General features: G+C 43.1%; 1 protein-coding gene across 4 annotated transcripts in view; it reads left to right on the top strand.

Annotated features, from left to right (window-relative positions):
• The window catches only part of DENND1B (DENN domain containing 1B), a 278,593-nt gene that overhangs the window by 70,289 nt on the left and 180,945 nt on the right, over positions 1–27,359 (top strand). For all 4 annotated transcript variants that reach the window (XM_043922760.1, XM_043922761.1, XM_043922759.1 and 1 more), the window contains exon 3: positions 15,915–15,958. In XM_043922760.1, the coding sequence (XP_043778695.1) occupies positions 15,915–15,958 (44 nt within the window). The remainder of the gene's footprint in view (positions 1–15,914; positions 15,959–27,359) is intronic.

Here is a 27,359-nt window from a genome sequence, read left to right as displayed (position 1 = left end):
ATGGTGTTTGTCTCTGTCCGACTTATTTCACTTAGTATGATAACCTCTTGTTTAGTTAGTAAGTCGTGTCTGGCTCTGCACCCCCACGGATGGTAGCCCACCAGGCTGCTCTGCCCATGGGATTTTCCAGGCAGGAGTACTGGAGTGGGTTCCCATTTCCTCCTACAGGATGGCCCTGGGTCCGTCCATGTTGATACAGATGGTATTATTTCATTCAAAAAAGATTTATACCTTATTTAGATATGGATGATTGTATATGGCATACAGAGATAGAGAAAGTGATGGACAGTATATCTTTATGTAGCCATAATTACTCACCTGTGTTCCTTTAAATCAAACAGTCCCAACATCATAAAACACTTAATTTTGGAATAAAATTATTTCCGTTCTTGTATAGAACCAGAACTACCAATTTGATAGTAACTGTTCACATTGAAATATTTTAAAAGCATCTTGGTAACATTTTTCTTGTCAAAATTACTTCCCGCTCTCACTGTCCGGGTTGTTTCTTCCTAGCCCTCTGAAAATACACCCGTTGCCAGATAAAATGTGTATGTAATAAAGATAATTCTGAATTATTGATTGCCTCATTTAAAAGAATATTTTCACTCGACAAATGTGAAGTTCTGTAACATGTGGTTGATAACGCTCCTTGGTGTGAGGGATGCACTGTCTGTGCTCTTGGTTCTCAAAGTGTGGTCCTCAGATGAGCAGCAGCGGCATCTCCGGGGGACTTGTTAGAAACGCAGCTCTCAGACCCACCCTCGACCTCCTGACTCAGAAGTTCTGTGACTGGCACGCAAGGGTTTGTGTTTTAACAAGCCCGCTAGGCGTTTTTGTTGCACACTGAAGTTTAGGAACTACTTAGCCGGGCTTTTAAGAAGATGCTGGAATTTTAAATGAACATCTATGTGTTAACTTTAATTTGTACAAATACCTGACTGTGTATGCTTTCTTAAGATGCTGTGTGAAGTTAACAGTTTTTTCAGCAATGAGTTTGGTTCTACTTTTACTGTTGCTGGTAGTCCTATTGGACTGCATAATGTTATGTAGTCTATGATACTGTATTTTTTTGGTGGATTGTTAGAGATTTTCATTAATATCTTGTTGGCATGAGTGATATATGTCTATTAGTGCCATAAATCTCTATTTTTCTGGGATGCAGGCTAGTGGTTTTCTGCACCTCTGGCTTCACTAGGGTCATCTGTGGCCCTCAATGAGGGAGTGAGTTGCTTTTGAAATACTTTCTTTCGGGTTTTAAATTGTAGTAACTAATGACTTTGCAAGCTATTTTGACAGATGTAGTGAAAACTATCATTTTAGGGGTGTGACATCAGCAAGATGATGGAGCAGATCTTAGCCTCCATCCCCTCCCCCCAGCAACATATAAATAATTAGACAGCTCTTCACAAACAGAAACAGCTCTGAGAGCTCTGGATGCCACTTAAGAACTTGAGCAACACAGTGAAATAGAATTGAGAGTAACCACAGTGGGAGAAGGAAGAGCAGCTTCATTTTGCCTGTAGCATCCCATCCCCTAGGCCAGCCTTGCTAGGTACCCAGCAGGAACTCTGCAGCGAGGAGTTCCGCTTGGAGGGAAAGAGCAGTGGGGTGAGTGACCAGATTCCCCAGTCTTCTGGAGCACCGTACATACGTCCTGCTTCCATTTCAGCCACCCAGAGTCCGGCAAAAGCCTAGACTTACAGAGACAGCTAGCTACTTGGTGGCTCAGATGATAAAGAGTCCGCCTGCAGTGCAGGAGACCCGGATTCGATGCCTGGATCGGGAAGATCCCCGGGAGAAGGAAATGGCAGTCCACTCCAATATTCTTGCCTGGAAAATCCCATGGATGGAGGAGCCTGGCGGGCTACAGTCCACAGGTCGCAAAGAGTCAGACACGACTGAGCGACTTGACTCACAGAGAGACTCACACAGACAGCTAGGAACAAGGAAGGAGGGTTGACCACCTGTAGTTGCCATGTGGCAGGAGCAGCTGCAGTTCCCCATGACCTGCTCTGCAGGTGACCCCAGCTGGTCCGGAACCCCTGCAGATTTCACTGGCTTCCACCCCGCAGATATTTGTGTTTGCTGACACCAGCCACCTGAGTCCCTCCCGTCTTGCCAGCTCCTCTCCTCCCAGCTTCCCCTGCTGGAGCTTGGGGCCCGCAGGGGCAGCCAGCCCAGGGCTCTGCAGCTATGCAAGGGCAGGCCGCCAGCCTGACCCCATGGCTGAGCCCCCGCTGCTCTGTGAGGGCCTAGGGCTGGCTCCTCCAGCTGTGCACGCGCACGTCCTGATCTGATGCCTGTCGCTGCCCCCACTGCTCCGCCTGCCCCCGAGGGAAGACTGCAGTCATGAGGGGGCACACCGACAGGGCCCCCTCGGGTTGCTGTGGGCCTGGCTCAGGGGGTCCCCTGACCCCCTGGGCTGACTGCCGCTGGCCCCTCCAGCCCTGCACCTGTGTGGGAGGTGGGACCCTGATTACCAGCCTTCATCACCCTCTGCTCATGACATAGGCCAGTAGCCGAGAGCATCCCACGGCCCTGGGCACTGCTGCTGCTCATCTGGCTTCTAGCCGCTGGACCTGGAGGCAGGGTTGAGGACCCTCACAGCCCGTGGCAGCCTCAGTGGATCCCCTGCAGTACCTCCCAAGGACCACGTGATCGTAGGTGCCGTTGACCCTAGTGGCCTGAGCCGAGAAGCCACCCCATCTCCTGCACCTCTGGGCACGGACTCACAGCGCCCTGCAGCACGCCTCCACCCGCGGTGAAAGTCTCCCTTACGGAAGTCGGTCTGTAATGTCTGGAGGGAATGGCTGCTGTCCCAGTGTCCAGACTCCAGTGATCGGCTACAGGGATTGGGAAGACTCGGGGGCGTGACTCCACGAGAGGAATGCAGTGGGCCTCCAGCAGCTGACCACCGGGAAATAGTTCCAGGGGATCACCTGGCCAAGAGTTCATAATGATTGTCCTGACAATGCTTAGGGAGCTATAAGAGAACACAGGAAAACAATTCAGTTATATCAGGAAAACAGCACAAGAACAAAATGAAGTACAACCGCGATAGAAAAGAAAAACTAAAATTGTGGAGCTGAAGAACACAGTGACTGAACTGAAGAGTTTAATAGAGAGCTTTGACAGTAGGTTAGACCAAGCCGAGCAGTCTGTGAGCGTGAAGATAGATCATTTGAAATTAACCACTTAGAGGAGCAAAAAGGAAATTGAAAAAGAATGATGGAAGCCTGTGGGTCTTATGAGAAATCATTAAGGCAACTTGTCCTGTGCCACTGGAGTCCAAGCAGGAGAAGAGAGGGAAAGGGGAATAGGAAACATATTTAGAGAGAGAATGGCTAAGAACTTTCCTAACCTGGGGAGAGAGTTGGGCATCCCGTTCTTGAGGTTAATAGGTCACCCAAACATTTCAATCCGAGGTGGTCTTCTCTAAGACACGTTATAATAAAATGGTCTGAAATCAAAGAGTTTTAAAAAGAGCAAGAAAATAATATTCTTCTCATGAAAGTACTATTAAAGCTTTCAGCAGAGACCTTGTAGGCTAGGAGAGGATGGAATGATATATTCAAAGTGCTGAAACAGGCCACCAGCCAAGAATGCAGTTGACCCTTGAACAAGTACCCTTGAACAGCAGGCCTTGAACAAGTTAGAGGGACTCACCTCCCACCACCATGCGGTAGTAAGTATGCATATAACTCTGCAGTTGGCGCTCCATATCTGCAGTTCTACAGACTGTGTTACTCTAGTATGTGTTTATTGAAAAATCCACATATAAATGGATCTGCACTGTGCAAACCTGTATTGTTCAAGGGTCAGCTATATAAACCCAGAAAAGTTGTCCTTCAGAAATAAGTGAGATAAAGACTTTCCCAAACAAATAAAAGCTGAGGTGGTTCATCAGTGCTATGTCTGCCTTACAAGAAATGTTGAAAGGACTTTGTCAGCCTAAAATGAAAGGATGCTAACTATGAAAACATATGGAAAGAAACAACACACTGGCAAAGGCAAGTAAATATACAGTCAAATTCAGAATGCTCTGATACTGTAATATGGTGTCATGTTAAGTGCTTAACTCTAGTATAAAAGGTGAAGAACAAAAGAATTACAAATAGCTATAGCAACAATAATATTTAGATACACAGTATAAAAATGTAAAGTGTGACATCAAAAACATCAAAAGTGTGTGGGAGAAATAGGGTAGAGTTTTTATATCTGATCAAAGTTAAGTTGTGATGAGTTCAAAATAACTGCTGTATCTCTAGGATTTTCCAAGTAAACCTCAGGGTAACCACAAAGCAAAAACCTGTAGTAGATACACGCAAGATAAAGAAAGGGCATCATAGTATGCCGCTGTGGAAAACAGTGAGCTCGCAAAGGCCGGCAGCATGAGAGAGACCACAGAGCAGACGACGAGCCAGTGTTCTCTTCATTGTTTAGGCCTTCTGCTGGAGGGTGCATGGGCACTTGGGACTTGCACAGTCTCTTGATGAGTTGACCTTCTTGTTATTACATGATGACCTTGTCCTGTTACAGTTTTTGACTTAGTCTGAGTTGACCAATATATATGCGTGTGTGTGTACACACACACATGCGCGCACGCACACCCCTCTTCTCTCTCTTGGTTTTCACTTGTTGGCATGGAATATCTTTTTCCATTGGTTCATGTTGAGCCTATGTATGTTTATTGAGTTGAAGTGAGTATCATGTAGGCAGCATTAGTTGGGTCTTGTTTTCTTATCTGTTTAGTGATGATGTGCCTTTTCATTGGCTAATTTAATCTATTGGTGAATTTAGTCTGTTTGCATTTAAAGTAGAAGGCATACAGTGACTGAGTAGATAAGAAAATAAGACCCAACTATATGCTGCCTACAAGATACTTTTATTAAGTCACATGGACCTAACAGACATATAACATTCTAACAGCAGCAGAGTATACATTTTTCTCCAGTATACCTGGAACATTCTCCAGAATAGACCATATGTTATATCATAGTATAAGGCTCAGCAAATTTTAAAGATTGATGGTACCTTTACCAACCACAGTGGTTTGAAACTGTGAATCAGTAACAACAGGAAAAGTGGAAAATTCACAAATATGCAGAAATTAACACACTTCTGAACAACCATTGGGTCAGAGATTAAATCAAAAGGGAAATTAGAAAATATTGAAACAAATGAAAATGGAAATAAGAAAACTGTTGGGATGCAGCAAAAGTGATGCCAAGAGGACAGTTTATGGCAATAAATGCCTACCTTAAGAAAAAAAGGCCTTGAACAACCTGACTTTATACTTCAAGGAACTAGAAAAAGAACAAAGAAAGCCCCAAATCACTTGCGCTTCAAAATCACCACAGACAGTGAGTGCAGCCATGAAATCAGAAGATGATTGCTTCTTGTCAGGAAAGTGATGACAAACCTAGACAGTGTGTTGAAAAGCAGAGACAGTACTCTGCTGACAAAGGTCTGTATGATCAAGGCTATGGGCTTCCCAGCGGTCACGTACAGTTGTGAGAGCTGGACCGTAAAGAAGGCAGAACGCCAAAGAATTGATACCTTAGAACTGTGGTGCTGGAAATGATTCCTGAAAGTCCCTTGGACAGCAAGGAGATCAAACCAGTCAACCTTAGGGGAGATCAACCCTGAATATTCTCTGGAAGGACTGATGCTGAAGCTGAAGCTCCAGTATTTTGGTCATTGGATGCGAACAGATAACTCATTGGAAGAGTCCCTGATTCTGGGAGGGACTGAGGGCAGAAGGAGAAGAGGGTGTCAGGGGATGAAATGGCTTGACAGCATCACCAGTGCAGTGGACATGAACTTGGGCATATGGTGAGGGACAGGGAATCTTGGCGTGCTGCAGTCCATGGGGCCATAAAGAGTCAAACACAGCTGAGCGACTGAACAACAAAAGCCTAAAGTTAGCAGAAGGAGATGACAAAGGTTAGAGCAGAAATATATGAAATAGACAACAGAAAAACAGTAGAAAAGGTAAAACATAATAATCTTATCTTTTGGAAAGGTAAACTTAAAATCATGAAGAAATAGAAAATCTGAGCAGACCAATAATAGGTAAGGAGGTTGAATTAGTAATCAAAAACCTTCCAACAAAGAAAACCAAAGATCAGAATACTTCATGGGTGAATTCTGCTGAACATTTGAAGGAGAAACTCGTGCCAGTTTTTATTACATTCTCCCAAAAAATTGGGAGGGAACACTCCCAAACTAATTTTTATAAGATCAGTATTACTTTGCTACTAAAGCCAGATGAGAATACTAAATAAAAGAAACCTACAAGCCAGTATTGCTGATGAATGTAGGTACAGATGAAACTGGACTTTTATCTTTCAGCAGTCACGAAAGTTACCTTGAAATGGCTTAAAGCCTTAAACATAAAATGTGAAATTATAAAAATCCTAGAAGAAAATATAAATGATAAGTTTATTGACATCAGTCTTGGCAATAATTTTTTTTTGGATATGACAGCAAAAGCAACAGCAACCAAAGCAAATAGCAAGTAGGACGATATCAAACGAAAAGGCTGTGCACAGCAGACAAGCAAGAAATTGTAAAGGCGGCCAGTGGAATGGGATAAAATGTTTGCAAACCACATACCTAAGGACTTAATACCCCAGATATTAGCAACTCATCCAATAGCAACAAACCAAATAATCGAGTTAAAAAATGGGCAGAGGACTTGAACAGACATTTTTCCAAAGAAAAGATAACAGCCAACCAGTACATGGAAAGGTTCTCAACATAAAATTATGGAAATGCAAATCAAAACCTTAATGAGATATTATCTCAGACCTGTGAAAACGGCTGTTACAAAGACAAGAGAGGACGAATGCTGTCAAGGATGTAGAGGAAAGGAAACCCTGACTCACTGCTGGCTGGAACGTAGAGAGGTAGCCACTGCGGAAAACAGTCCGGAGGTTCCTCAAAAATTAAAAATAGAACTACCATGTGGTCCAGCAGTCCCACTTCTGCGTGTTTATCTAGTGAAGATGAAATCACTGTCTTGCAGAGATACCTGCACCCTCATGCTCATCGCCATATTACTCTCAACACTCAAGGTATGGAAACAGGGACCTCCGCCGGTGGCCCAGTGGTGAGGAATCCGCCTGCCAGCGCAGGGCCCACGGCCAGGGAGGCTCCTGCAGGCCCGGGCAGCCCGGCCCACGGCCAGGGAGGCTCCTGCAGGCCCGGGCAGCCCGGCCCACGGCCAGGGAGGCTCCTGCAGGCCCGGGCAGCCCGGCCCACGGCCAGGGAGGACCCTGCAGGCCCGGGCAGCCCGGCCCACGGCAGAGCCGCGAGCCCTTGGGCGCTCGCGCCCGAGCTCGGCAACAGGAGAGGCCACTGCCGCGAGGAGCCCGCTCCCTGCAAGCAGAGAGGAGCGCTGCTCCTGGAGAAAGTCGCGCCTGCCGCAACTGGAGAAAGCCCGGGTGCTGTGTTCGCACGTGCTGACCCAGCACGGCCAAACATAAGGAAGTAAAATCAGAAAGAAAAGATACGGAAGCAGACTAAGTGTCCATCCTCGGTTAAAGGGAATGTGGTGTAATACGTGTCCAGTGGAGGAGCATTCTGCCCTGGAAAGATGGAAGGCTGCCTTGCCATTTGCAGCAGCAGAGGTGAACCTTGAGGACATGTTACTCGGTGAATTAAGCTAGTGAGAAAGAGTAGTGTTATGAGCTCACTCACACGTGACGTCTGGGAACCCTGGACTCGAGGGGCCCGGGGGAGGCACAGCTCCTGAGCCCTTGCGGCCTGCAGCCCGAGCTCTGCAACAAGAGAAGCCGCTGCGGAGAGCCCCGGTGGCTGCCAGGGGCTGGGCCGTGGCGGGAGATGGCGGCCCAAGGGCAGAGCTCTGGTTACGAGATGAGTAAGCTCCAGGGGGCCGATGAGCAGCATGGTGACAGTCGCTCACACACACTAGACTGGGTCTGTGAAAGTTGCCATGAGACTAGGGCTTTGACGTTCCCGCCATGACAACGGCAACAAAAACAGCACGTGCGTAACTGTGTGAGGTGAAGGATCCGTTAGCTAACGCTGACTGTGGTAAAGATTTCACAGTATATATAATGCTTCTCTGATCATCTCATGGTACGCCGTACGCTGACAGAGTGTTGTAGGTCAGTTATATTTCAGCAAAGCTGGGAGAATGGTCGTTTTAATCGTAGTTATCTAATTCCACGCTTTTCTGTCCCTCCCCCCTTCCCCCCCACGCATAGTAGTGTTTGTGAAAAAAGGATACTAGATTGGCCAAAAGATTCGTTTAGGGTTTCCAGAAGATGTTATGGAAATATCTGAATGAACTTTTTTGGCCAACCCAGTATATGGCACAATCGGATAAACAGGTAAGGCTGTTGTTTCAGATAATCCCAGAGAGACAGGGGAGGAGCAGAAGGCAGGAGGAGAGGGAAATTGATTCTTTTATTTTTCAATACCTCCTGCCTCTGATCACAGACAGAAAGTGTTGTTATTTATAGGTATGAGGCCAGGACTTAAGCCTCCTAATTTTGTGATTAATCATCCCATTTATTTTATTTGTCACTCCTATATTCTTCAGATGTATGCAGTAGATTTTCTACTGTGATTGCACTTTTAAAATGCATTTAGCATGACTCTATATAACATTTAGTGCTCGTGAATTTTACAGAGAAAAATAAAACCACTTCCCTTTTTTATTAGCTTTCGATCAGCAGTCCTCTTCTTAACCACTCTTCTGTTCGGGTCTCTCTGCATCACACATGCCTCAGGAGCCTCAGCTCTGAGCACGTCTGCCAGTTTATCTCTTGCACCTCGGCCCTTGGGTGGTGACGGGGAAGTACCACGTTGTTGCCCTTACACACTAGGCTGGACGCCCAGCAAACCGTGTACCCAGCTGTGCCCGGAGCAGTTACTTCGCACCTCTCCTCAAGGCTCCAACAGCTTCCCCTCTTTGCGGAGAGCCTCGTTCCTGCTACCCACAGAAAACAATCAGCAATTTTTCACTCAAAAGCTCGTAACTTTGTACGCCAGATTCTAAAGTCTCCTTGGACTCAGATCTCCTCTGCTCTTCTCCTTTCCCTCACAGTGGGAAACGTTCTCAGCTTCTGTCCGGGCCCATCTTGGTCAGGATTCCCTCTTGCTGCCTCTTCAGGGACCTTTTGTCTTTTCTGAGCCTCTGCTGGTTTCCCGATGATCCCCACGCTCACTTAAGCATGTTCGGGTCTGCGCCAGGGTAAAGGAAGCCACATCCGACCAACCTGTCTGGCTTCATCTCCGTCCTTCTGTCTTCACTTTCTTCTCCCCCGTACCGTCCCTTCGTTAATCTGCCTGCATCCGCGGCGCCTCCCTTCCCTCGTATTCCGTCTTTTTCTTGGTCTGCCCTCCCCTTCCCGTCCTGCCGTCGGAGCCCATTTTACTGTGTGGCTTATGCTTTACGCAAGGTTTGCCATTTTTTAGGCATCATCTTGCCCAGTTTTCTGCCGTGTTTATTTGAGCACTCTCTGGGTATACTCTCTTCCCTTGACTTTCATAAACACACGCTAACAGTGTTCTCCAAACACTGCTGCTGCTCCTCCTCCCTTGGTTTAGTTGCTTGCTCTCATACTTGAGTGGTTTAGTCACTCAGTCGAGTCTGACTCTTGTGACCCCAGGGACTGTAGCACGCCAGGCTCCTCTGTCCCTGCGATTCTCCAGGCAAGAATACTGGAGCGGTTGCCATTTCCATCTTCAGAGGCTCTTCCCGACCTGGGAGTCGAATCTGAGTCACCTGCATTGCGTGCGGATTCTTTACTGCTGAGCTTAGTCGGGCCACTGTCCTTCCGGCTTCATCCCTTGACAGTCTCTCTCCTACTTTACATTCCAGATTATTACTTTTTTTCTTTCAGTTCCAAATATTTTCTTCTTTCTTTTAACCTTGAAGACTTGGTGCATGTTGTTCCTCTGTTCTGGAATGTTCTCTGCCCACTTTATAGGCCACGTCAGCCTTTGCTTGTCTAACTCAAGTGTTAGTTTGCATGTGCATTTCTCTCCTGAGTAGTTTAGTGACTTGCTAAATTAGCATGGGTTTCCTCGTGCTGCCTGTCCCGTGGAATCCTGTAGGTTTATTTTATTGTGCTGTAGGTTTAGGCAAGACCATGCTTGACCAGTCACGTCCGACTCTTTGCGGCCCCATGGACTGTGGCCCGCCAGGCTCCTGTCTGTCTATGGAATTCTCCAGGCAAGAATACTGGAGCGGGTTACTGTTTCCTCCTCCAGGAGATCTTCCCAACCCAGGGACTGAACCCGTGCCTCCTGCCTCTCATGCATTGCCGGCGGATTCTCTACCGCACTGGGCCATCAGGGAATCCCAGGTGCCCTCCTTTTCAACATGTTGTAGAGACCAGTTTTGTTTAGCTCACCGTTATATCTCCATAGGTGGGGAATTTTCCGTAACGATTCCTGCTCACTTATACTCAAGAGACATCGCCATTCTTTTGTTAGGAACATTTTTTGAAATGATCAAACCAGTGGATTTTCAAGTTCAAGCATTTCTGCAGGATACGTTGTTGGCCCAAAACCCTGGGCAGCTCTGTGATGTCTTCTCCATGCATGCTGTAGGGCCTTGGAGGGCAGGGGTTTCTCCTGTTTCTTTAGCATTGCATAGATCTTTGAATAAAGTAAATCAAACTTAAGTTAAATGGGACAGAGAAATGTATTGATTAAGGAAATTATTTAAAGTAGCTGCTCCTTAGATCTCAACTAAAGACTATCTAGTCTCTGATATCAACTAACCTTATAATTAAGACACATTTCTCATTGTTTTGGCTTCAGTTTCCTCATGGTGTTCTGACTTTACTGTGTAGATGAATAAATACTGAAGGTGTAATCAAGCAAAACACTAATATAATATATTTTGCCTATTAAAAAGTATATAGTCTCTGAACCATGGTTTATAAATGCACAGTTTTAAAATATTCATCTATGAATTCCACAGAATTAAGTAAATGTTACTCATTTGTACAAATCGACATTCCTTCTGCATTAAAAAAAATAGTGTATTCAAATCACAATATTTTAAGTTATTTTAATTTTGGTTTTTAGTTTCAGGCCAGAAAATGTGAAAGGTCTGGTTGTAAAGGAAAATTTTACTGCATTTTTCTCACTTTGCATTAGAAAAAGCCTCAGTCTTCAAGAGTTTGGAATGCTTGCAGTGGTGATGCACAAATAACATAGTAAACACTCTTCTTCCAAATTTACCGATTTAATAAAAATTTGTATATTTTTCTTACTACACTGTAACATTCTTTTATTAAAATAAGAGATGAATTATGTTTGTGTAAAAACCAAGTTATGTGTTCTTCCTTTGGTGTTTACTTGGCTTCCGTATCGTTGGTGGAACAGTTTCTTTTTAAATTAAGTTGCAGAGTCTCCTCTGAGTGGCGGGTGGACCCTGGAAAGAAGACAGACACAGAGTGTCCCAGGCGTCACGGGCAGCGCTGGACCTGCCAGCCGTTCCCATCCGCTCACCCGTAAAATCAGCATAAGAGGGACCTAACTTTGCCAGATCAGATCTCGTATCTGGAAAGTAATCCTCAGGGAACAGAAAATTTCAGTCTCTGCACATCCACTTGCAACTTGGGTTATTACTGCCCGCACAGCTCCTTTGTCTCTGTCTCTGCAGCACTTGTGAGGCGTTGCTGCCAAGATGCGTCAGGTGCAGCGTAGCCAACCACACAGGCAGAAACTAAGTGAACCCACTCCAGAGACCCAGGCATGTGGCTAGAGTACCTTTTTGGGTTCTGAAGTATAATGCTTACTGACTGAAGAGAAAAGAAATAGGCTATTTCCCACTACGTGACTAAACCGATGGATGCTTTTCTCATGTATTCGCTTGTTTGTCTTCTGTGAAAGAACAGACAGGACAGAATTAAGCAACATAGTGAGTAAGGGATGAAGAAAAGAGACAGACTAAAACATAATTAGGTAAAAGCCACAGATAACAGGGTGGACAGTCAGGGCTGATCAACAAGATGAATGTCCTGGTTTGAAGATTTAATCTTAAATCTCAAGATTGCAAGCAATCTGTCAAATGGTACTGGTTGTTGTGTAGTCACTAAGTCATGTCCGACTCTTTGCGACCCCGTGGACTGCAGCACGCCAGGCCTCTGTGTCCATCACCAACTCCCGGAGCTTGCTCAAACTCATGTCCATCCAGCCATCTCATCCTCTGTGGTCCCCTTCTCCTCCTGCCTTCAGTCTTTCCCAGCATCAGGGTCTTTTCCAGTGAGTCAGTTCTTCACATCAGGTGGTCAAAGTATTGGAGCTTTAGCTTCAGCATCAGTGCTTCCAGTGAATAGTCAGGACTGATCTCCTTTAGGATGGACTGGTTGGATCTCCTTGCAGTCCAAGGGACTCTCAAGAGTCTTCTTCAACACCACAGTTCAAAAGCAACAATTCTTCGGTGCTCAGCTTTCTTCACAGTCCAACTCTCACACCCATACATGACCACTGGAAAAATCGTAGCTTTGATTAGATGGACCTTTGTCGGCAAAGTAGTATCTCTGCTTTTTAATATGCTCTCTAGGTTGGTCATAGCTTTTCTTCCAGGAAGCAAGTGTCTTTTAATTTCATGGCTGCAGTCACCATCTGCAGTGATTTTGGAACCCAGGAAAATAAAGTCTTTCACTGTTTCCATTGTTTTCCCATCTATTTGCCATGAAGTGATGGGACCAGATGCCATGATCTTAGTTTTCTGAATGTCGAGGTTTAAGCCAACTTTTTCACTCTCCTCAAGAGGCTCTTTAGTTCTTCCTCACTTTCTGCCATAAGGGTGGTGTCATCTGCATATCTGAGGTTACTGATATTTCTCCCGGCAATCTTGATTCCAGCTTGTGCTTCATTTCCCCTTTTATTTGCCATGAAATGATGGGACTGGATGGTATGATCTTAGTTTTTTGAATGTTGAGTTTTAAGCCAGCTTTTTCACTCTTCTCTTTCACCCTCATCAGATGGTAACTAGAAATAGAAGGGATATTGAAAATACTCACATTGAAACTCTCTAACTCTGTTATTTATAAGAAGGGGCTATTCTACATTTCTGCATGATGACTTTTTAATAGGGGCATCAGCTATTGTGTTAATTTATCAAGATAATAACTTTAATGTTTCATGAAGAATCCATCATACACTTTTTTATGAGATTCAAATCCTAATAGTTTTGATAAAACAGCCACATAAACACACACACATGTACATACGCTTGCACATATAAATGTTTTCCAGAATAATTTCCACAGGACATTAACATCTAAGTATTTTTAGGTGATCTCTACATGTCATGGGCTTCCCAGGTGGTGCTAGTGGTAAAGAACCTGCCTGCCAAAGCAGGAAATCTAAGAGATGCAGCTTTGATCCCTCTGTCAGCAAGATCCCCTGGAGAAGGAAATGGCAACTGACTCCAGTGTTCTTGCTTGGAGAATTTCATGGACTGAAGAGCCTGGCAAGCTACAGTCCATGGGGTTGCAAAGTGTCAGACACAACTGAGCAACTGACACTAACATGTCATAATCTGAGCAACTAACACTAATGTGTTGTAATCATTTAAAAAAGTATACATTTTGTTTTACATGAAGGCGTAATCATTTAATATTAGCTCCATAAATTTGTAATGAATCATTCTTACATAAGGTTTTTAAGTGATTTTTATGTTAACCTATGTAGTAATTTTTTATTCCTTAATAAATAAAAAGGTTAATTGTAGAAAGCAGGCTTTTTTTAAGTTCAAATATTTGAGAAAAATCTTTTGATGTTAATAAGTAATACAGCAAAGGAAGCCAGCTCATGCTGAAAATGTTGCCTGGTATCTATTGAGTTTTGGAATTAAAAACTCAAAATTATGCATCATTGGACTGTATTTTTTGAAAAGCAATATAGTATAGTGGAAAATTGGATTGAACTGTAACTTTTCAGTGACTGGGTACATCAAGTGATATCTTTGATCCAGTAAGCCTTTTACCTGGAGTGGAATTCAAATCCTGTGTATTGGTGGTTGCTATTTACATTCGGCTTTCAAAGGGTTTTTCAGAAGTAGTATTATCCATTGTACTTTTAAGTACATTTGCAGCAGTCAGAAGTATGTTTTTGACAGAATTAAAAAATATGTAACCAAAATATTTATTAATGATAATTAAAGTGACTTTATTATACGAAGTAGAAGAGAAATATTGTGAAGAAATAATAAAAATGAAAAACCAGTGGGAATATTTATAAAAAGTTGATTTTATATATGAATAACTGAATATAATAGAAAATCTCTCTAAAATGTCTCAAAATGTCAATTGTATTTTAAATAAGCTTGATGACTTATACCTACCAACTTATCTATTATTTTAAAAACTAACTTATAGAGTTGCAAATACAAGTTTTCAAAAGTGAAACTTGGTATAAAACAAACATTATTACAGTGTTTATACATTTTTATTGAGATTTTATTTTATTTATTTTACTTTATTTTTCATTTTTTAAAAATTGAATTATAGTTGATATACCGGAGAAGAAGCCTGGAGGGCTATAATCTGTGGTGTTGCAAAGAGTTGGACGCAACTGAGCAATTAACACACACACACAATATAGTTGATATGCAGTAAATTTAAGTTATTGGTGCTCAGCATAGTGAGTCACAATTTTTAAAGGTTACATTCCGTTTATAGTTACTACAGAACACCTGGCAATATTCCCTGTGTTGTATGGTGTATCCTTGTAGCTTATTTATTTTGTATATAATAGTTTGTGTCTCTTAATAGCACATGTCTATCTTGCCCTCCCCTTTGCCTCTCCCACTGGTAACCACTCATTTGTTCTGTGCATCTGTGAGTCTGTTTCTTTTTTGTTGCATTCATTAGTTTCATTTTTTAGAGTCCAAGTAACAGTGGTATCATACAGTATTTGTCTTTCTCTGTCTGACTTATTTTACTTGGCATAATACCCTCCAAGGCCATCCATGTTGCTGCAGATGGCAAAATTTCGTTCGTTTTTTTCTGGCTGAGTAGTGTTACATTGTGTGTACGTGTGTTAACGTGTGTGTGTAAATACACACCACCTCTTACTCACCCAGTCATCTGTTGATGGAAGTTAGGTTGCGTCCGTGTCCTGGCAGTTGGGAAGAGTGCTCCTGTGAACACTGGGGTTCATGTGTCTTCAAATGAGTGTTTTGGCTTCTTGGGGTATATACCCAGGAGTGGGATTGCTAGATGACTGGTACCTCTGCTTTTAGTTTCCTGAGGAATCTCTGTGCTGTTTTCCATGGTGGCTATACCAATTTACATTCCTGTCAGTAGTGTAGGGCAATTCCCATTTCTCCACATCCTCGCCAACATTTGTTCTTTTCAGTGATGGCCATTCTGACAGGTGTGAGGTAATATCTCATTGTAGTTTTAGTTTGCATTTCTCTGATTCACGATGTTGAGCACCTTTTCATGTGTCTGTTAGCATGTCCTCTTTGGGAAAATGCCTATTTAACATTTTAAGCGGCAATTTAAGGTGATGTATTTTGGTCTAGTTTCTGTGGGCTGTAACATATTTAATTATATATTTGCCACATTTATATGTTTTTCAAATTAAAACCAGTATATTAAGTGGAGTTAAATCTGAAAATTTTTATTTTAGAATCATAATATCCAAGGTGTATAAATAAAAAATGAGTTGCTTTTGATTTGTAATAATTTGACCAAATTATTCATTTTATTATTCCTGTTCTAAAGGTCATTAAAACCCTTAAACTATCCAAATATTTAATTTTGAACCTCATTGATTGTAAATATTTAAAGAAAAAATTTTAACTTATTTTTAAAAAGTAGTTTTGACAGTCTTAAGACTATTTGAACTAGACTGTTGCCTTGGCTGTGTTTCTCCATGTAACGCCCTCTGTCTATTGTTTACAGATCCGGAGGTGCTGTGGAAGTTCCCAGAGGACTTTGCAGACCAGGTTGGAACCACATAATTTTTAAAAAGCATTTAAAATTGAGTATTGATTATTATTACTGCTGTTACTACTGGTACTGAAGCTACTGCTGCATATGAATTACTATAAGTATTTTCTCTTGGTCAGCTCTGAGAATAAAAAGCCATGTATGCAAAGTATCTGGAAAATGTTTGGAAGTTGCCAGCGAGATGGGTGATGAAGAGGCCCGTCTTGAAGCTAATAGGAAGTGAATGTTCACAGTTTCCACGTGTTTTTACAGTCTTTTAATGTATCTGTGGAAAATATGTTTGGAAACACTTAAGCATTTCCCCATCAGAAAGACCTGATGGTACGGTTCTTTGAGGAATACCCTTCTGTCAGTAAAATCAAAGGGTGCTACTTAGCTCTTTCTTAGCTCTGTAAGTACGACAGTAAGAAGTAGTAGCTGCTGTAACTACGAGATCATTTGTGTCCTTGTTACAGTAATATTGGGATCATTAATATATATAAGTTGAACTGGTATTTCCTTATTTTAAAATAATTCTTACTTGTAGCTTTATTTTCTTAAAAAAAACAGGAGACTTCAAAATGAATTTACTGTATTTGTATTTTAAGTGTAATCTTCTCTAGTTTCTTAACTATTTATTGTGACCAAAACTATGAATTATTTCGACATGATGTGTGTAAATTAAGAAATCCTTATAGTTTGTATTATGGATTCATCATTTTGAACTGAATTATATGGGTAACCATACACATTTACATTTTTACACAAAAAACTACTCTTTCTGGAAATCTGATGAGCAGGTTCCTTTTTTTTTTTTTGCCTGCAAAGAAATGGGGTGAAACAGTTTTGTCACTGTTAAAATTATAAAATTATAACACTACAAGCTTATGCATAAGTTAAGTTCACAGATAGGAATCTCATAATTTACAAAAACGAAAGCTAATAAAAGCTTTCATTTTAAAGCAGTTCATTTGGAAATATGCAGACATGTGATTTTGATGTGGAAGAATAATTTATAACGTGAAAATCAGTATCTAAGATTAGGAGATTTTGCTGAGAAAGTGAGTTAAATGAGCATATTAAATATTAGTTAGATTGACTGTTGTTTCACCTAATAAGAGAGTGTGTGCTTTTAATTTGTCTTTAGCCTTTTGGAGAAAGAATAGGCTTATAAGTATTTTAGGTATGTGAGTCCGTACAGTGAAGACAGGATTTGTACACATGAGGCTTCATTGGGTTTGTTCCTCAGTAATGGGAAGTTACTTCCCTTGGATCTGCCTTTAATGCAGGGGTTCAGTTCAGTCGCTCAGTTGTGTCCGACTTTTTGTGACCCCACGGACTGCAGCACGCCAGGCTTTCCTGCCCATCACCAGCTCCTGCAGCTTGCTCAAACTCATGTCCATCGAGTTGGTGATACCACTCAACCATCTCATCCTCTGTCGTCCCCTTCTCCTCCTGCCTTCAATCTTTCCCAGCATCAGGGTCCTTTCAAGTGAGTCAGTTCTTTGCATCAGGTGGCCAAACTATTGGAGTTTCACCTTCAGCATCAGTACTTCCAGTGAATAATCAGAACTGATTTCCTTTAGGATGGACTGGTTGGATCTCCTTGCAGTCCAAGGGACTCTCAAGAGTCTTCTCCAACACTACAGTTCAAAAGCATCAATTCTTTGGCACTCAACTTTCTTCATAGTCCAACTCTCACATCCATACATGACTACTGGAAAGACCAAAGCTTTGACTAGATGGACCTTTGTTGGCAAAGGTCTGCTTTTTAATATGCTGTCTAGGTTTGTCTTAGCTATGCAGGAGACCTGGGTTCGATTCCTGTGTGGGGAAGATCCCTGGAGAAGGAAATGGCAACTGACTCCAGTGTTCTTGCCTGGAGAATCCCATGGAAAGAGGAACCTGGCGGGCTGTTGTCTGTGGGGTCACAAGAATCAGACACGACGGCGACTAAACCACCGCAATGAGAAGTTAGGTTAGAGCCTTGCTGACTCATCTTCCTGTTGTAAAATTGTGTTTCTCTCTTGGTCTTTCTAGCTCTCTCTGGTCTCACCTCCTGTCCAGATTCTTAGTTCCTTGTAATTTATAACTCTTAAACTGCCCCTGAGAATTCCTAGGGCATCTGAAGGCTCCTCACTTTGGGTTCATATAAGTGATGGTGTGCTTGCCGAGTTCAGCTACAGTAAATTCTGCAGCGAGACAGACTGTTGCTGTTCCTCTTTGTGACTGATAAACTGGTGATAGGAATGTCTTAGCTGTTGCTTTGTTTCCCACATTGGTGAGGTCAGGGGAACATTAATAATCCCTCAGCCCTCACATACTTGGTGAAACACAGACGCATTTGACCACGTAAAGTTGATAAGCATTCATAACCCCCAGGGTTTCAGGACATAGCAGTTCTTGTAGACTTTTTGAAAGAAGCTTTAGATAGTATTTTGTCTAACTACTTCACTTGATAGCTAAAGAAACCACACTTCATGTGGGAATCCAGCCACGGGCTGTGAAGAATGGTTTTGTTGTATGCTTTTTGGCGAATATTCTGAATACTGCAGATGACCCGTGGTGCTAGTGGTAAAGAACCTGCCCACCAGTGCAGGAGACATAAGAGACGTGGTTGGACCCCTGAGTCAGGAAGATGCCCTGGAGAAGGGCAAGGCAGCCCCCTCCAGGATTGTTGCTTGGAGAGTCCCGTGGACAGAGGGGCCTGCTGGGCTGCAGTCCGTAGGTTAACAAGAGTCAGACAGGACAGAAACGACTTAGCACAGCACACAGCACCCTGTATTTCTCATCGTTTTTATCTTTTCCTGGTTTCGTATGTGAGTTATCTCCTTCTTCCCAGACAGCTTTTTCACTGGATCTGAGATGCTTCAGTAAGAAAAATGCTTTAAAAAAAAACTCTTTGTTTAGCTCTTACCGTGTACTAGGCACTGTGCTAGGAGCTTATGTGCGTAATTGATTTTATCTTCATATCCTTCCAGTACTGTTAGGAGATAGTATCAGACCTGAAACTGAGACTTAAGTAAGAAACTGGCCTGATCACACACTGCTTACAAGAGGCAGAGCTGAGACTTGAGGGCAGGTTTGTCTAACTCATAAGCATGTGCTATTAACAGGTAAGGTATATTATTATTTCTGCTTGGAATGCTGACCCAAGCCCTACTTGCTTATTTTAGCTTTAAAAAAAGTTTAGTATATAAAGTCCCCTATCCCCCAGTATCTTTATAATTGGAAAGCAGTATGTTTTTTAATCCATGGAAGTAATATCAATTCATTTACTCCTTTGGTTCTACCTCATGGTGCTCTTGATCCATCATAGGCCTTTGTTTATTATATGGAAAATAATAAACCGATTTTGATTTGGTTTCCTTCTTTTGGCAATAGAAGAACCAATGGGACAACCCAAATCACACTTCAGGAGGAGCTGTAATTGATTTGATTTTTTAGTTGTTGTTTTTTTATTTTTTACAGTGGAGAATTTTGTGTAAGGAGAGGGGGAGATGAAACTACAAACATAAATTGGGCTGGGTCTCGGCAACAATTAAAGGCCTTGCTAAAGAGGTGGTCCTTCCAATGAACTTAAGGAGAGTGTGGTATAACAAAACAAGTACGTTAGGAACATTAATTTGTAAAAGATTTCAGTATGGATTGGTGGTGGGAGAAACTGGAGGCAAGGAAGTAAGTGACTTTGCAGGAGACTAGCTGACGAGTAACTAGGATCTGAAAGAGTTGGTTATGATAGGAATGAAAAAGAGGAAGAATGTGTTGACCCGGAAGTAAATCGAATCCCAGATGTTTCTACAGCAAAGGTGGGTTTCTTTGGGATCCGTAGAGAGTTGCATCTTGAGGTCTGCAGCTTGAGCCCTCTGCAAGTCCCACAGGGCAGGTGAAGAAGAAGTCTTTTATAGAAGAGAGACAGGAAGTGGGGAGGGCCACGGAGCTTCTCGTTGGCCGAGTCCTCGCTGGAGGGAAGCGGAGCCCATCTTCTTCCTGTTGGGCTCTGTTAGGGCCTGAGAGCTCCCCCTTCTGGTCACCCCGCGCTCTTTAGCTCAGGCTTCTGTTTACTACGTTTTTGCAGGTGTGAAGCAGGGAGCCTGCACTCAGAGGTGCTCTGGGCTGCATGGGGTAGAGAAGAGTAATGAGGGTGGAGTTGCATTTTGGCACTTGAAGGAATGTTGAATTATCTTCCATGCAAGTGGAGGGGACTTTGGGGATTTGGGAAAAATGGAGTTGTGCACCCGTAGGAGATGAAAAGGTGTGAATGAATTAGAGGATTTACAGACAGATTTAGTCGATGTCAGTTTTATGTCTTGCAAATGCATTGAGGACTGTGCCTGAGAAGATGGATGCAGAAGAAATGCCGCCCTGCCTGCTGCAGGTGATAGCAGCGTCTCCTATTAGATTCCGGGATGCCCACCACTTCTGGATGAAATGGGTAATTTTGTCTGTTTTTGCTGCTGTCAAGCTGAGCTCTCCATTGCTCTTATATTACCGTTGTCCACATTTACACTTAGTAGCTTGATGCTATTTTTCACAGTACTTGACTTTTCACCCGTACTTTCTGCTTGTCATTTCCATGGCTCACGTTTCTATATCTCTGCTGTTTTCATGTACCGTTGGCCTCGTAAGGCCATGGCTGGTCTATATCTCTTGAGTAAGAGGAGTCAGTCTTTGTGAGTGAAGTGTACCTTTAGAGAATGGTCAGAAATCAGATCTCACACATGCTCGACTCAGGTCTGTGTTTGAGTCATGGCTTTATACTGACAGATTGTATGAAGTATTGCTTTTGGCAAGAGTTTTTATCTCTCTCAATTCCTCATTTGCAAAATAGGGCTGATTCTACTGATCTAACAAAATGAGGATAAGAATGAAGTCTATGAAGCATAGTATCTGGCACATGGAAAACACTCCATGAATGGGAGCCAGCAGTTTTATTATTATATTGTAAGGCCATGAATGTTTATTAAGTTATGATGAGGACCAGATAGAACTGCTTTATGTAGAATGTTGTTTTTCTAGTTCGATAACTAGTTTGAGAATTTTGCTGCTTTATAGACCTTCAGGAAGATTTATAGTGTCAAGTAGGAAGAAATTTTTCCTCTGCCCTTCTAAACTCTTCGGGTTGGTCTTAGAATTAAACTGACATCAAACAGATGAACAGGCAACAAGCAAACAGAAGTTTAATAACGTGTACTCATGGGCGAGGGGCTGCCCTGGAGGCTCAGTGGTGAAGAACCCGCCTGGCAACGCAGGAGATGCGGGTTCAGTCCCTGGGTGGGGAAGATCCCCTGGAGGAGGAACTGGCAACCCACTCCAGTGTTCTTGCCTGGAGAATCCCGTGAACAGAGGTGCCTGGCAGGCTTCAGTCCAGGGGGTCGCAAAAGAGTGGGACATGACTTAGCAACTAAACAACAACTTATGGGAGAGACCCAGGAGAACTGGAAACTTGCCGGAATAGCTGAAGCCTTCTCCTCAGGTACCATGTTCAGCTAAAGACAGGAGAGGATGTCTGGGGCAGTGGTCTGTGAACTTGGAGGGGAGGAAAGCAATCCCCATGGAGATGGAAAAGCAGGTGTCTGGCGCACAGATGTTTGCTGGGCCTGCAGAGAGCCGCGGACACGGGCTGACTCTGGTCTCTAGCCTAGTCCCCACCCCCGACCCCTGGCCCGTGTTCACGGAGATCTCTGGTGATGGTTCTATTCTGGGAGCAGACCCTCTGTCTAAATTCCTTTAGGCAGTTATGGGGGAGGGAGCAAGACCCACTTCCTCAGTCTCAATTTCTTAAAAAATAACCAGCCCGAATAAATCCTCCTGCCAAACAGACACATTTTGTGGTGGCAGATACTGCTTTCTGACAGTAACGGGAGAGATGCTGAGGACAGCTCCCAGCAGAAGTCCTAAGACCACGGAGCCGTAATCTTTTAGTGATGGGCGACACACAGACCTCACTAGGTGTATTTATGTGATTTTTAGATAGGAGAAGTAACATTTTGAGGCGCTGACCCTAGGCCATATTTCTGGTTCACCTTTCACTCTTCCCTCTTGCAGGGCTTAGTTTCCTGTTTGCACACAAACTTTAGGCCTTTGATTCTGGGCTGTTTCTTACGTTTCAGATGGCCTTTTCCATTTCTCTTAAGTACTTCCTTTATGATAGAGCTTAGATGTTTTGTCTGCTGTGATATATTGAAACATTCCTCCTGTTTGTGTTCCATAGTCATCTTTGCCTTTCCTGGTTGCTCAGTGATATAACGAATCTGCCTGCAATGTGAGAGACACAGCAGACCTGGGTTCCATCCCGGGGTCGGAGGATCCCTTGGAGGAGGAAGTGGCAATCCACTCCAGTATTCTTGCCTGGGAAAATCCTGTGGACACAGGAGCCTGGCGGTCACAGTCCACAGAGTTGGAAATGACCGAGCACACCCACAGTCATTTTTCTATCACTGTGTTTACCACGTTACCTGATGTGGAGGAATTGTTCTTGTCCTGGTGAGTGTTCCCACTGAAGCCTCTTTCCCCAGCCAGGGACTTTCTATATTAATTTTTGACCTATGTTTCCCCCATTCAGCTGCTCTAATCAATGTGTCATCAAATCCTATTGCTGTGCCTCTTGTATGTCTTGTAAATCTGTCTTAACTACTTTTAAGTTACTTTCCTTAATTCATATCCTCCTAACTCTTCTTTTCACCTCTGTTTTTGTCCCTATTTAATATATTCTCCTTTGAAATGTCACCTTTCCATAAATTATTTTTTATGTGTGCAGAAGGCACGCCCCGGGGGTCCTTGCTCACTGAACTCACTGGGCAGGATGTGGGTCTCTCGCCACCATCGTTTTATTGTTTCGAAGCATGTCTGATGCTTCTGGTTCATGGTTTTCTCGCTCAGTTAGCCTGCTTGGTTTTGTGGTTAAGCAAACCTGCTTTCTTGAGTGATCATAAACTTTCAGGGGCCCCCCAAAGTCCCCCAAAGTTCCCTCTCTATCTGCAGTCCCCTATTGGGATTTCTGAGCTAACTTTTTGACGGTCCTTTTCTGTCCCTGGTTCTGACAGCATACTGTCATTGGGCCTTACAGCGTGCTGGGCAGGTTTCTAACTGCCTTTCCTGTCCTGGTAATACCCGGTGAGCCTGAGGGGCTGTGGTAGTTCCCACTTGACAGACGAGGAAGCAGAACTGATGTGGCAGGAGGCACATAGCTAGAAAGTAGCAGAGTCGTCATTCTAAGGCAGCGTGACGGCAGAGCCTGCTCACCCGAGGGCTGGTTAAACCCGGCTCTCCCCACTGTCCCCTTCGAGGTGAAGTCCAGCCCTCTCACCAGGGTCAAGCCCTTGCTCAGGGCCTCCGTTTCCACCTGAAGCCTCTTCTCGCTCTGTCTCCCTCCCGCTTTACCTAATAAGGCAGTGGTCTGCATTTCATAGCAGACGTTCGTTTCTCTTACGTGTTAACCCCAGCCATCCCCCTCCATTCTGTCCTTGAACGTGGGAGTCCTTCGGCCTGAGAGGCCCGCCTCCTGCTTGCTCTCCCCTCGCCTGTTTCTGGTCTCGGCTCAGAGGTCACATCCTCCGAGGAGCCCTCTGTGTCACTGGCCTGGATTGGATGCACCTCCTCTGAGTTCCCACAGCATTTTGTGTTTCCCGTGATACTTACTAGATCTGTCACCTCCCTCGTCTGTGTTTACTCCATTAGGCCAGAGGTTTCTGAGATGAGTATTCAACAATATTTTTAATAGAGGGTATAGTCATAAAAAGTGAAAGTCGCTCAGTCGTGTCCCAGTTGTAGGGACCCCGTGGACTGTAGCCCGCTAGACTCCTTTGTTTGTGGGGTTTTCCAGGCAAGAATACTGGAATGCCATCTCTTCTCCAGGGATCTTCCCGACCCAGGGATTGAACCCCGGGCTTCCAGGTGGTGCAGTGGTTAAGAATCCGCCTGCAAATGCAGGAGACACAAGGGACGTGGGCTCGATCCCTGGGTTGGGAAGATCCCCCTGGAGTGGGAAATGGCACCCACTTCAGTGGTCTTGCCTGGAAAGTTCCGTGGACAGAGGAGCCTGGTGGGCTGTAGAGTCCACGGGGTCTCCAAGAGTCGGACACGACCGAGCATGCACCCACGCGCCTGCACTGCAGGCAGATTCTCCACTGTCTGAGCCGCCAGGGAAGCCCCTCCATGAGTGTAGTTGACCTTTATTCCTTCAGAGTGCCTTCACGTGGCTGGTTCAACAAGTGTTTTCTCAAATAGGTACTTTAAGTATGGCCTTGGTTGTATAGTCGGTGTTTCCAGTTGTATCCTGGGTAAAATGAGTGACAGATTTTTATTAAACTTATGCAGATAACAGTATTGCCATGAAAATTAAAGGGACCTGGTAAGAGTTTCTGAATTTAGGGAGGGAAGGAATCAGTGAGAACTAGATGTGATTTAAAATTTATATTTCTGTTCACAGCAGCAGAGTTTACAGAATGGTTGTGGGTTACAGACAACTTAGGAAGAAGGCAAGGGCTTCCATATAAATGTCCGGAAAATAGAACATTTTGCAACAGCATCAAACATATTTCAAACAATTAAATCTCCTGCATTAGTTTATTCAGTGCAATGCAGTAAATTATTGTTCTGCTGGATACTGACTCAGCAGTTTCATGAAATTTTCTGCTTCTTGACTAAAAAGAGTCTTGGAGATCCTGACTCAGTCCAGTGGAACGGCCCGAGTGTTTTCAGTTCAAAAACCCGCACCCGTGAATCTGTTCTTTGAAGTGTCAGTGGTTGGAGGTACCTGGGATGACCGAGACTGACCGGTGTTGAAGACAAATTCTATAGTTTCTAACAGTCTTCAGGGTATCAGAAACAAAAGTAAACCACCTGTGGACAATAGAGACTTAATGGGCTGTGGTTAATTTATTAATGATTATGCTCAAGTGTGAAATGCCTGTTGAGGGTTCATCGTAAAAATAAAACATGGAAAGGAAATTTGCTTGTTTCTATTGTATGACAATGAAGATAATAAAACCATTAAAAAAAAAAAAGGTTTTAGACAGAATGTGTGTAAGAACAATGTGTAAGCCTGTTTTCTGAGGAGCCAGTTCAAGTTATGTCCAATTTATAAAAATGGGTGAACAGAATTTTTATAGAGGAAAGATCTTGAGAATGTAGCACACAATAATCCTGAGGCATAATATAGAAAGAGTATACTCAGAGCATCAAGTAAAGAGACGCAGTGGATCTGAAGGAGGGCTCAGACAAACACATTTTTATACAACTCCAAGATTAAGTTAGGTGCATATCTAGCTGGGAACCACTGGCTTAGAAGAGTCAAGGGATTTAAAGTAAAGAAGGAAGGTTATGTCCAGGTGAACATTCTAAATAACAGCTGAAACTAGATCTCGTAATGTTTCATTATTGTTGCCGCGCGTCACCGGGCAAGGCACTGCTGGCAGTCTGGTGAGGGAGGAGAATTCGGCAGAACTGTTTCATAAGAGACTTGACCCTTGTTTTCCTGGAGAGTAAAACATATTCCAGAGAGCAAGGGTGTTGGCATATCTCGAGAAAGTTCCCATAAAGCATGTGATTTCTGAGAGATTTCATACTCATAAAATTCCCATGTACAGATTTAACGTAGAGCAGGCGAAGGGTCTCTGATTGGCCAGCTTTTTGTATAATAATAATTCTGTTAAACCACCCTTATGATAATAATATATCAGACAAGCCAAATTACTTCTAGCATCTCATTTTATAAGAGAACACATCCTTGTGATTTTCAGGGAGCCTCTAGGACATCCCCCAGATAGTTTTAGTTATAAAACAGATCCTGCAGGGTTTTGATTTTTTTCTGTATTCAGAATCTGAGTTTGGGAAGGCAAAATTTAAAACGTTGTTAAAAGATTTGGATATTTGACTACGATTGGGTTCAGAGGTGCCTAAGAAGCAAGCATTTGATTATCTGTTTAATCAAAGTGACAATAAAATATTTAAAAGTAAATATAGGCAGTAATATGATTGAATATGTATATTGAATGTGGATTGAATGTTCCTCTTTCATAAGCGAGGAACTTTTGTTACCCTCCTCCCCACTCTTAATAATAGAAGACATAATAAAGTCGGTATCAAGCAAAGAGTATTATTCTGCAGAGACCCAGAGTTTTAATTGTCCTAGAGACACATGGAGCTAAGTGGTGTAGGCAGACGGTGAATCAGTAATCCAGGGAAGCAAGCCCATCAAAACTGAGTGAACTTTAACAATTTTCATAGCTTCCTTCTAGAGTCAGGAATTACCAAGCATTTTAAGCTTTATTCATTGTGCTCTGTCCTATTCAAGAACAAACTGATGCTTAAAAGACACATCTCAGAGATCTGCAAGGTCAAACTAATTTCATTATCGTCTTTATAACCATCACATTTGTGTTGTGTGTTAACATGCAGTGCATCCATGATTGCTATCATCAATTGAACTCACTTGTCTTTTAAAAATTTACCAGTTTTACTTTCTAATATATTACATTTCAGCAGTTAACACATAAACACTAGCTCCTCACAGTCCTCATTAAGTCCCAAGAATATAGAGGTAAAAAATTTAAAAAGCCCAAGAATCACTGCTTAGGATAAAACTATTCTTTGAAAACAGAAACATATCCACGGTTGTATTTATCTGACACTGTTGTTCATCGTGTAGTCTTAACCACTCATGTTAATTATAACTTTTAACCTGAACAGGTAACTTCTGTTTTACAGAAAATGAGAAAGCAAGCCCTTGGTGGAGGCGGGCATGGGTGACTGAGCCCTGGTGTCCTGCACAAGCGTCTTCACAGGCCGCCAGACTCGGTATCCATGGCACCCCTTTCTGTAGCCTTACACCTCCCTTCTGCCTCGCGGTGTGGTGGCCAAAGTGAACACAGTCATTAACGTGACCCAAAGGTGTAGCTTTCTCACAGCACACAGAAATGAGAAGTATATAGACTTGAATATGCTTAGTGATCAGTGTTTTTGGTATTTTAGGAATCATCTAGGGTTTTAATACATTATTTTTGTGTATGATCAGTCGTGTCTGACTCGTTGCAACCCCATAGACTATAGCCCACCAGGCTCCTCTGTTCATGAAATTCTCCAGGCAAGAATACTGGAGTGGGTTGCCATTTCCTCATCCAGGGGATCTTCCCAAACCAAGGAATCCAACCCTTGTCTTGTGCAACTCCAGTACTGGCAGGTGGATTCTTTACTACTGAGTCACCTGGGAAGCCCCTTTAATACAATGTATAGTATAATGAGTATTTATTAACTAACTCAATATCAGTTTAATGTTTTGGTTACCTCATGAGTTTTGAAATTGTTTCAGCAGATATATTACAAGCTATAGTTACTATTGAAATAAAACTTGCCAGAATAATGATACAATTCAGTTGAATATTTACATCTTTTGTAACCTTAAGCAATATGCCATGT

The sequence above is a fragment of the Cervus elaphus genome, chromosome 14, assembly GCF_910594005.1.
Source record: "Cervus elaphus chromosome 14, mCerEla1.1, whole genome shotgun sequence".
Lineage (NCBI taxonomy): Eukaryota > Metazoa > Chordata > Mammalia > Artiodactyla > Cervidae > Cervus > Cervus elaphus.
This window is presented reverse-complemented; position numbering and strand designations above follow the sequence as displayed.